The sequence below is a fragment of the Salvia hispanica genome, chromosome 4, assembly GCF_029641045.1.
Source record: "Salvia hispanica isolate PSC_SH4W2 chromosome 4, Shi_PSC_v1, whole genome shotgun sequence".
NCBI lineage: Eukaryota > Viridiplantae > Streptophyta > Magnoliopsida > Lamiales > Lamiaceae > Salvia > Salvia hispanica.
This window is the reverse complement of record NC_142695.1, coordinates 39,940,124-39,952,189: the sequence shown is the minus strand read 5'-3', so window position 1 is coordinate 39,952,189 and position 12,066 is coordinate 39,940,124. Positions and strand designations below refer to the sequence as shown.

The window sequence follows — 12,066 nt, the reverse complement described above, 5'->3', positions numbered from 1 at the left end:
CAGTTTCGGTAAGATATATCGTAATTACTCACAACTAACCGCAATAATACCATCACTATTATAATGAGTAGGTTGTTGAAAAAATTATACTACTGTACTTAATTTTATTTAACTTTTAATTTGATGTTGAAAATTAATTATAAAAATAATTAATTTTAATATTTTTTCCAATTTTTCTACTGAGTCTAGCTTTGATGAACTTGTATCATATATGACATTTAAAAAGTTCAACTAAGACAACACTACCCATAAATATTCACTTTTCGAAAAACTTAGCGAATAACTCAACTACCTCTCAATCTGCAAAATCAACAAAATAAGTACTCCATTAAAACCTATTGCAGTTACAGCTAATTTTCAACTTCGTAGGATGGATCAGAATCTAAAATTATGATTTTTTTCTAGTAATTTATCCTATTATAAAAGGGTCAGTATATTAGCGATTCAGGCTATTAGACTTCTTTGGAAAGCAACATAAATACACAAATAAGAAGAGAATAATCCACTAGATACCTTGGCGAATTTTAAGGATTAGTGATAAGACTCTCCTTGTGAAGGAAAATGTAATACCAGTTGATGAGTTGCGAGATTTTGAACCAACATTTATCAATCTAAGAACTGGCTTGTAGCTTGCAAAATGACTGTTCAATTATACTACCTATTCCATACTCATATTCTCATGTAGTAATATTTGTACACAAAAATTGGCACCGCTGCTATGCCCTTACAACTTTGGCTATGGGCTAAAACCTAGACAAAATAAGTGGGACAAACATGCCCAGCATCACATTTAAGAGGAACAGTCACGGTCTAAAATAACACGCACCTGCGGCACATACAACACTTCACCATGTCTAAGCATCGTTGAACAGGTTGTATTTCATTTGCTCAGATGATTTTGTGCAACCCAACGTTCAAGTCTGAAGATATGGAGATGAGGAGAGGGAGGGTATGGTGCCATGCTGCTTTGAAGACTCGTTTGTGATGAGCTCGTATTGACTGCGATGGTTTGCGAGCATTGTATCGAATGTCAAAGACATGGATTACAGGGTCAGCTGACCCGGATGTTATGTACAAACCATCCGGCGACCAAGCCTGATTAACAAGAGCCGACTGTGAATCACTGCGCTCTTGAGACCACCCAAAGGCATGAATCTCCATTTGCCTCAATCTGATGTCAAACAGTCTAAGCTGTCTCTCCGGAGTCCTGTCCAAGTGAAATGCTCAGTCACTTTAGTACGGTCAAATAAACCAGAGCCAAATAGACCTATTTTGACATTAGCAAAAGAATAACTCAGTAAAATCATTGCCTTTGATGTGGTTGACTGTCAAAAATTGCTTGACTAGTGTTAGGCTTTCAAGTGCTAAAGTTTCCATGTTTTTCACTTATTCTGGAAACATGTCCAGAATATGGCTTGCAAAATTTAAATTTCAAGCAATTCTAATCAAAATTTGAAAAGTGAGTGTAGTTTTCTTTAATTTCTACCTATTTCTTCACCTGCAAAATTTGACTTTTGCCTAAACAGTTACCTAGCAGACCTCTCAAATTCTCATCCTTACCTAGCAAACCTCTCAAAATCCACACAAGCCCATCAGCATTTTCATGTAGAACAGTGTCCAAACTTTCTGTTAGCATATTTGAATCACTAAAGTGAAGGGCTAATCTTGAGATAGAGATCTATAATATTATTACAGTATGACAGAGTTGAACTAAGCCAATTGTCTTAGAGTAAGATCTGAAGGACCCCTTAAAAGTTGATGATGACCTTAAAATTACTAAAATTCTAGGTGTATGAATGGAGGCAATACAGATAGACATATCAAGATTACTGAAAATGTGGAAGGAACTCTATAAGGCATAAACTTACCCCGTTTGAACCATAAAGAGGTTGAAGTCGCATGGATTTGGTAGAACACTCATGCATTTGCTTTCTATCTGATGTTTATAATCTGCTCTGGAAGTTGTTACATCATACCCGATAATCCGCTTGTCTACACCAACAGACATCACAATCTTTTTTTGCTTCATTCCGGCAATCCCCATCACAGCAGAGGAGTGAAAAGATTTGTGCAATGTTTTAGGTGTCCATGAGTCTTCTTCGGCTTTCTCAGTCCAAAGAACGACACCATGATCACTTCCACCAGTTACGAACAATTTATCGTCCCAGGGCATGAATGCAATGCTGTTGATAATTCCCTTACTGTGGGGCTTGTCTTCAAGAAAGTGCACACGTGTTCTCTGTCAATTATAATTTTCAGATTAAAGTTAGAATCAATCTAAAATTCAGACTGCCATACAACGTCATGTGAAAATATCTTGCAGCCCATTCATGATCAGCAAGCAAGATAACATAATAGCAAAATTAAAGATATACATATAAAATGAAAATGAAAATAGTAGGATGAAATAAGACGATCTGAACATTAACAACCAGCTTGCAGCAGAAAAAAAGTGAACCAGCAGATTTGTAATCAAATAGTACAAACTACAATAAATTTGAATTAAGATGCTACCTCTTTTCCCTTGTTTAGATTTAAAATCGATATCTGAGAATCACCACCATCCGCACTATAAACTGAAAAAAGTTTTAATCCAAGAGGATGCCATGCTATATCTTCTGGCCATCTCCTCTGCTTGTCAGATAGACAATCAGTACTACTCAAAAGACTTGCACTAGAACTGCAATTTTGTTAAATAAGAGAAAAAAGTCAAATTAAAAAACTCAAGCTAGTCAATCATATTGTTTACAAGAGCATAAAAGGATAGGAAATTCTGAAGCAAATACAAAATAAAGTGCAAACAAATTTCAAACATAAAATACAGACCCTCGGTTTTGTACTTGCCACAGGTTGACTACTCCATCCAAGGCACTGCAAAAGCATTGACTAACGAGGTTAAAACTACAGAGGTTGTCAGGGATACATTCTACTATAACGCATGCCACCTTTCAAAACTATGCAGACCAAAAAAATTGACAAGCCAAATTTTTCGCTATTATGAAATGCCCAGAGCATATGAGAAACAAGCAATGATAATGCCACCCGAAAAAAAATGTTACAGGATATTGAACTGTTTGAACAGTCAAACCCATTAAACGAGAAAAAACAGGGTAATTGTGGTGTACATTTGTATCAAATCAAAGAGGTTTAACAACAAAAGAAAATGAAATAAATGATTAACTAGGCTCGCCCAATGATGTCGTTACTACTAACTCAGGGGAAAAAAGTACAATACCAGAATATTTTGTGATCAAGTAGCATTCTAAAATCAAATGAGCAAATTGGTTTAGCTCATATACTCTATGTGGACCCCAAAACATACCAAGATCCACTAAAATTAGGTATATAGCCAGCAAAGTGATATAGTATACGATGTATTAACTTGGACTAGAAATTTCAACATTCAAACAACAAAAATACTGCACATAGTTATTTAATGATTAAAGTTTAGGATCTGTAAACCATAGAAAAATTATGCAAATATCTGTAAACATTAATTCAAGAAGAGATGACAAGAGTATATGCATGAAAATTAACATCATCCTATATCCTTCCTGGCTAAAGCGCTTAAAGTATAAAAGTATACATGCTACATTTTTCCCTAGTCCTACTTGATAATTCTAATAATTCTCTTACTATATAGGGCATGCAATTACCTGGTAGCAAACAATTGATCATTTGTTGGACAGAGAACAAGAGTTCTTTGCTTTCTTTTGTGTTGACTAGGTAAAAGTGTCCCATGCTGACAGCGTACGGTGACAGGTGAAGAGCTTTTGCCAATCAACTTGATTAGATCTTTAAGTTCAGTCTCCTCTGTAATTTACAGAAATAGTCAGAAGAACAAGATTATTATAAAAATATGAAAATTATTTAATGAAAGCTCAAAATCAATTAATCACTAGGGAACCAATTTCAAAAGAATAAGCATACAGAGCATGAGAATTGATCAATGCAAGAGGATGCAGCAGAGAAGACAAACCATGCTTCCTCTTTGTACTTTTTGGTTGTGTTGTGGAATCCAGCTCAGATGATATTTTAGAAGCTTTTTCTCCCTTGGACTTAGCCGGGGTATTGACTAAAGTTGGTGTCGGTAATGCAGAATTACTGGGATGCTTGTTTGCAGATTCCTTTGTCTTACGTTGGGAAATGTTTGGAGCCACAGAAGGAATTAAAATTTGTGGTCTTGACCGAGTTTGGTCAGGAGAGGAACCTTCGTTTCTGTATGGAGGGCTGGATGGTCTTCTGGTAACATTCAGATTATCTCCAGAGGCCTTTACATCATCCTGGCGTTGAGACTGTTTTTGAGAACTTTCGGGAACCGTCATAGGACTTTTAGATCTTTCAACATCTAGCTCTTTCCTTCCATTAGTTAATTGTTTTGAAGCATTTGAGGTCTTCTGTCCTCGATGGCGCGCCAATTTATTTTGGGTATCCTCCAGCTTCCTCTCTGCTTCTTCAAGCTGCATGCCCATTTGTAGGGATATTAGTCAACGAATTCTACTTCATGGTAGAAGAGCTATTGTAGAACAACATAGACAAATATAGTACTAATACAAACTTGCAAAAAGAGGGGGGCTGTGTTTGTTGGATAGAGTCCCAAGTGCTTGATCTGTTCTTGTTAAATTTTATTTAGCTACATTCGCAACAAGGCCAAGTTATATAAAGAGTTCATCTTCAAGCAGTGTGAAGGTCCATTAGGGTCAGAATGAATAGAAAAGTTGGTTGGGTTCAAGGTGTCAGTGGTGGCTCTCAAGTCTCAACACAATGAACGCATTGAATTCGAAACATTTTTGTACTCTCTTAGGGATTGGAGGAGTATTATGCTGCAGTAAGTAACATGTTCCTCAGAAAACCCCTACAATTTTACCTTTTTTCACTTTTATAATAATAACAGCAATGATAATGGAAGTCTTCTCTACATTATTCTCACTCTTACTTTCCTCTCTCCCAATTTATTAAATAGCATTCTCCTAGAACGAGTGCTTAAAAGAAGCGCCTCGCTTATGGTGGGACGGAGGGAGTATGTTTTATCAACGAAAAAGCAAAACAAAATCTAAACATAATCCACTTTAGTAGAATATGCCATCTAGTAATAAACATAACAGCATTAAATCCAGTCTGCCACAGGAGGTCTTAGAATCAGATGGAATGCTTCCTATGTAAGCAGAGATGTATTCAAGCAACAATACAGGAACATTGAGAAACATGTGTTGAAAAGGTAAAGTTCAAGTTACTATCCCACTTAAACCATTATACAGTGAGTTAGTAAGTTCAACATTAATCCAGACCTACTGTTGAATAGAAGTCTCTTTTGAAAACTAAAGCTGGAGTCTATAAAAAACTCACCCTGAAGAATCCTTCTCACACTCAGGCAAGCTACATAATACTGAAGCTTGCCAGGTGGATTGATAATTTCTATAAATCTGGCGCAGTGAGAGAAGTGTATATAAGTTGAATGCAATCTCTTCAAAAATTTCAGCTATTTGAAGATATCATCATTTAATATTTTCAACAGCAATCAAGAATACACCTCAATAAGGCCATGGTATCATTAAAGTTCCAGAGAAACCAACATACCTCCTTCAAAATCCATGAACATTATATTTTCATTGTCCAAAACGTTTCAGTGTATAGAAATAACTAATTTCCCAACCAACCTACAATATGATATGAGTTCAACACTAAACAATGCAATTGCAAAGTCAAAAGTGGATCCAAGATCAATCCATATTCTTAACTACTCTTTCCACAAAAAAGAAAAAAGCATATCAACTCCTACCACATTGTCAAATCCCACTCTGCAAGCTCAGCCGAAACTACACAATGATTTTTAATCATATCCCAGAATGTCAGTGAAGTGATCCAAATCATTTTTATGTATCATATATATCAAATTTCCAAGGCTCCAAAACAACTTATTCCATGCACATGTAACTGTAAAGTTCATAAATAGAAACAGTATGTTCTTTACCTACATTACCTTTTCGTTATCCTTTGATGTACAAAACAGTCCAATAGAAACTACTAATAAAGTACTAATCTTTTGTGAACATCCACAATATCATACTCTTGAAAAAGTTAGAGGAACAAAGGAAAACCTGAGCGTTGTAGTAAGTAATGCGCTGGCGCAAGTGGTCAACTTCTCTGGTGCGATGTTCTATCAGGGCCACAATCGCTTCTTCCTGCTCATTTCTGATTCGCTCTTTCATTTCTTCATCATTGTTTTCCTCGTCTTCTTCGTCTTGCCCGAGTTTTTGCGCTGTTTCTTGAGGCTCGATTTTGGGCTTCTTCAGAAGGGGATACCCGTCCATACTCTCGATTAAGGCGATTATAATTCTTTGTTTGGTTTCTACTTTAGTGTATCTCTGGATTCTCGGATAAAGCCAATGAGAGAATTGAGTGAGTGGGAGGATACGGTTTGATATTCAATTTGGAGGATTTGTAGGTAGGGTTCAGATTTAGAAGAAACAAAAAAAAAATAACATGTATGAGTGGTGGATTGGGGATTCCTATTAGAAGATTTTCCCTTCCGACCTTTCAGTTTTTGCGATTGTTCCTGAATAATCGGAAGAAATTGGCAATATTGGCACTTTCCCGCCAAGAACAATCCTATCACATTTTCAACTCAAAAAATTCGCTGTTCCGTCTCAGTTCTTTTCAAAACTTGCTGACAAATTCTCGCTCTTTTACTGGAAAGTTGATAGCGCGGAAACGATAACAGCAAAAAAACGAGTTTTAGCAGTTTCAAATTCGATTGAAACTGCTTTTGGATTTAAATCTTTAAATTTGGTTGTCGATAATAAATAACGCACTAGTTAAGAAGATAGAGAGATAATGGCATACTAGGCGGCGGCTGCGTGTTGGCGATGGATGGAGACGCGCAGACGGCGAGAGGTGCCCGCGTAACGAGTTAAGTGAAATGCGATAGGCGGCGGTCGACGAGAAAGAATTGGAAGAAGGACGGAAATGGAAGTAGAGAGGGATGGTGAATTATGTCGCAGAGGCAAAGGATTGGCAATGGCGGACGAAGAATAGAGAAAAAAAGGCACAGGGCTATTTGGGGCTAATATAAAATATTTGTGGGTTTATTTCAGAAAAATTTAGTTGTCTTTAAATTTAAAGAATCAGCACAAATTTAATACTTCCTCTGAGGATCCATAGTAATAGAGTCATTTTGTTATTTTGGTAAGTTTCATAGCAATAGAGTTATTTCCCCTATTAGTAAAAGTCAATACATTTTTCCACACATATTTTACTCTCTCTTACTTTTTTCTCTCTTCATCTCTTTATCTTTTTCATTTTCCACTTTATTCCCCCTTTACTTAACTCACCTAACACAATTTTTCTTAATCTCCATGCCAAAAAAAAACGCATCTATTACTATAGAACGGAGGGAGTAGGAACTAGTATTAACATTAAAAACAAAAACTAATATCTTTATGGTACACCTTAAAAAATGTACTTATCTCTCCATTCAGGGTAAATACGGTATACATTATCGAAACCACCATACCGTATACATTATCGTAAATTCAGTATGCAAAAAAAAATCATACCTTTACCTTACCAAAATTTTCGGTATACTGAACTTCGGTATACCTTATTTTCGGTATGGTGAGTTTCCATACTGATATCGCACATCATTTTCGGTATTAATGTAGCCAGTCGTACCAAAATTCGGTATACCATACTTTTTGCGGTATACCTGACTTTCAACATCAATAAAAATAGAATATTTGAATTTTTAAAATATTATTTATTTTATAATTTAAAAAATTATATATTAAATATATTTTATTCATAATGGTATTTATATTTTACAATAGATTTTATAATTAAAAATATATAAATATATTTTATATATAATTATATTTATATTTTACGCTATATACCTTAATTTACGGTATATAACAAATTTCGGTATACCGGGGTACCTTACTTTTTCCAACTTAAATTTTTCAAACATTTTTTTTAAATCTCATATCCAAAAGAAACGTCTTGCTTATAACTGGATAAAGGAAATTATATCATTATATTTTAAAAATATTCTTAAATTAAGTCTATCAGTTAAATTACTATATATTAATGTATGCCATGAGAGAAAATATTTTCTTGATATTAATTTTACAAAACATAAAATTATTATGAATAAACTATAAATAACTAAACTGGAACTTTCCGGCGGTGCTCATCGGACAAAAGTCAACCTCACATAGGTCTATCACAACCCGACATTCTTGCTTGTCGTTGTTAGACTGACCGTCGCACTTAGTTGCCTTCCCCTCTGCAGAACACAAACCAATCGAAAAAAGAAGAAAAAAAAAAAGAAAGAACATCTCTTCTATTCTCCACCTTTAGCTCTTTGCCACCACCGTTGGCACTTTCTTCAGATCTGCCTCCTCAAGATCCACAATAGTTCTCCTCAAGATCAGCCTTAGTTCAAAGGTAGGATGTATAGCTACCTACCTGCATATTTAGATCTATGTTTAATTCGCTCAGATCTATTTTTTTATTTTAACTATTTTTTCTTTATATTAACCCCCAACACTTTATTAATAATTTATAAAAATTAAATAATTTAATGCAATACACTTATTATTATATTTTGTATGTTAAATTATTAATTTCACATTCTCAATTAGTCAACTGAAATGAGAAAAAATATCATTATATGCATTTTAAGAATTATAAAAAGGGTTGAGGCAAAACACAACATTACATAAATTTGAAAAATAAATTAATCATACAATATTACGTTAAATATAAGTTTATAACAATAATAAAGTTGTATTAAAAAGGCAATCGAACTTATGTTCAAAATATAATGCAAAAATAATTAACCACAAACTATTTTGTTCAAAATAAGAAATAATGATTATAGAATTTTGCTTGAAAAATAAAAACTCATAGATTTTGAAAAACTCTTTTATTAACATTAATATAGTCAATAGAATAATCTTTGACATGAATCTTGTACAGGATACGAGAAGAGTTAAAGAATAAAAATAAGTTATACATACAAAAGTGAGAAGAGTCTATAAGAAAAATAAAGATGGCAGTATATATCTATTATACTTGTGAGATTCACAAATTTGATTTCTTTTTATATGAATGTTCCAGATCAATTGATATAGTGGTATTTTCATATGTATATCACCTATACATTAATGGTATTTTAAATATATATAATTTCATCTTATTTTGTAGTAATGTACACTACATTTAAATAAATATATTTACATACTATATAGCTTTAATATTAAATATAAATAATAAATTTAGTTTTAATATTGCATACGATAATTTTAATATCTAAAGGATTATAAAACATATTTAATAAATCAGTTATTGAATTAAAATAATTTAATTTTAAAAATACATACTATTATAATTGTTCCAAATCTTGATTGGGAAGCTATCATTTAATTGGACCAATTTTCTATCCAATGATTATCATTTCTCAAAATGACCAAAAGGATAAACAAAAGAGCTTTATATTTTCCCTCCAAAAAGGGCAATATTGACTTTCCATCCAACTCTCCCTTTTAGTAGCATAGATGGTTCAAGTTTTATTGGGTTCATGTCCTTATTAGGTTAATTAGTAAAGAACTCGATAATTTCAGGTTGGGTTCCGGTTGGATACGGGTCAGATGTGGATAATCCATTAAAATATTTTTAACAAATTATACATTTCTTAAATTCTTATAAATTGGGTTGAAATCATGTAAAACAAAATTTTATCACCTAGACCAGGTTTTAAAATCAGATTTAATCGTCTAATATCAAGTTCGGGTCGTTATCATGTCGTGTCAACACATGTCGTTAGCAAGTTTGTGTTCGGGTTTGAAGGTAGTAGGTCGGGTTTGTGTTTGGATTGACAGTTTGGTTTGTGTTTGGATTTGTCACCTCTAATCCTCAACTATGAATTTTGTGGGTATGGTTTGTTTTTGGTTGTCTACCAAAATTAGACCACAAAAAATATACTACTAACTATACCATTTTTGGTTGTCTACCAAAATTAGAACAATTCTTAAAAATGAAAAGTTTTAAACACTACTTACACTTTAATAATATGAACCTCATAATTCACTAACACTACTTTCACCATATTTTCGCTCATGGTCTCTTGCGTTACTAATTGCGTATTAAAACTCTTGCCATCTACTACAATTCTATTTATTTTTTATGAACGAAGGTAGCATGTGACAATATGGAGATTTTCTATTCATGTGATCCAGGTTTTTTTTGGCTTGTTTTGTAGTATTCTCGTTGTCCTATCGAAAATGACTTATTTTCCTTTTTGGTTTATCTCAATTAAGATGACGACTCATTACTGAAAATATAAATACTTTTATCTCTACTTTATTATCTATTACTTACCTGATTCTCTCTAATAATATAAAATAAAACTATACTATAAAATTTCATGTCACCTAAATAAAGAATACCTTCCTCAAGGCTGAGGGAGTATATGACAATGGGGAGTTTTCTGTTCATGTGATACTAGTTTTGTGGAAGCAAATACTTGTATAATCTAAATTATAATTGGTATGGAAAACTGGTGGAAAAGTTATGATTTTTTGGCAAATTTTAGGCTTTTCATTTTTATTTTTTTTGTATAATCTAATTATAATTGGTAGGGGAAATTGTCGGAAAAATTCTGAGTTTTTGGCAAATTTTGGTCATTCCCATTGTTTTTTAAAAATTAGTCGTCAACATACCAATTTAACTTTTTTTCTATGACAAAAGATTATGGTTTTTAAGTTGTAATATATATGTTGTTGATTTAATGCACATGTGTTTTAATTTTGAAATTACTGACATGGTTACGCAAGAATTTTGCAAATAATATAGTATTAGATATATTTTCACTCATTTTAACTCTGACGGAAATTTGAAAAATGTTAAATTCATTTTTTTTCCACTGATTTTTAAAATCAAATAACAATCCAAAATTTGACCAAATTCAATATTACAATCCAAAATTTGACCAAATTTATGATTATTCTAATTATTTTCCCTAGAGTTAGATGTAAAAGATGTGTAACTATGAATATCTTTCTTGTCGTGTCTATTTCATATCTAAGATCTTCCATATCGTGTCCATTCCGTGTCAATAATACATTGTTAATAGCATTAATTTTTTCGGATGTATCATCTATCATGTATGTCCTACACATATATGTACCTTCCATTCGCTTTAATGGAACACTTATTTTTCATTATTATTGATTAGTAATCCATTTGTCACATTAAAAATAAATATTTTTCTTTTTGGATTGTCCTATTAATATATAAGATCTCATGTCGAAAAACAAACATTTCATATTGTTATGGATGGGAAGCTATGCGTGGTGTCTAAGATAGCATCTTGAGGGTGCATGAGAAGGAGTCGAAGGGATTAATGCAGCATATCAAGAAGAGTTCAAAAGTTAGTTGGGGAGACTAGCCGTTGGAGCGGTTATCTTCTCGGTTGTAACAGATTTGAGTGAAGCCTCTTTCACTCAATGCTTTTGGTATAAATAGTATAGAGCTTTGATATGAGTTAGTAATTCTAGTAGTTGTATCTCTCTTCTTGAATCTTCAATAAAAGTTTCTCTCCTTCAAGATTCAATTGAGTTCATCTTTTACACTATCAACCTCTTACTTGTTCGATCACTTTCTTGGCTCACTTTCATCAATTGGCGCCGTCCGGTGGGAAGCTAAGATCGATTGAAGGCGATGGTTGCGCGGTTAGAGGCAGAAAAGTTCACGGGCAAAAATGATTACGGATTGTTGAAGATGAAGATGAAGGCGATTCTCATCCAGCAAGGATTGGCTGAGGTGCTCACTGCCACAAAAGCCGACGATAAGGAGAAGTCGCCCGCTCTTGACGAGAAGGCACAAAAGAAGTTCGATGAAATGCAAATGAGAGCTCACAGTGCCGTTATTCTATGTTTGGGTGACAAAGTGTTGCGCGAGGTGCAGACCGAGACCACAGCCGCTGGCATCTTGAAGCGGCTTGATGAGGTTTATATGGCCAAGTCTCTCGCAAACCGTCTCTACATGAAGCGGAGGCTATATTCA

General features: G+C 33.6%; 1 protein-coding gene across 1 annotated transcript; it reads right to left on the bottom strand.

Annotated features, from left to right (window-relative positions):
• Positions 1-638: 638 nt before the first annotated feature.
• LOC125197532 (transducin family protein / WD-40 repeat family protein) lies at positions 639-7,070 on the bottom strand. Its single transcript, XM_048096290.2, has 8 exons — positions 6,844-7,070; positions 6,099-6,365; positions 3,980-4,460; positions 3,657-3,813; positions 2,827-2,871; positions 2,515-2,680; positions 1,869-2,239; positions 639-1,207 (listed from the first exon to the last, which is right to left on the bottom strand). The coding sequence occupies exons 2-8, from the start codon at positions 6,309-6,311 to the stop codon at positions 889-891; spliced, it is 1,752 nt and encodes a 583-aa protein (XP_047952247.1). The 5' UTR covers positions 6,312-6,365; positions 6,844-7,070; the 3' UTR covers positions 639-888.
• Positions 7,071-12,066: the final 4,996 nt, after the last annotated feature.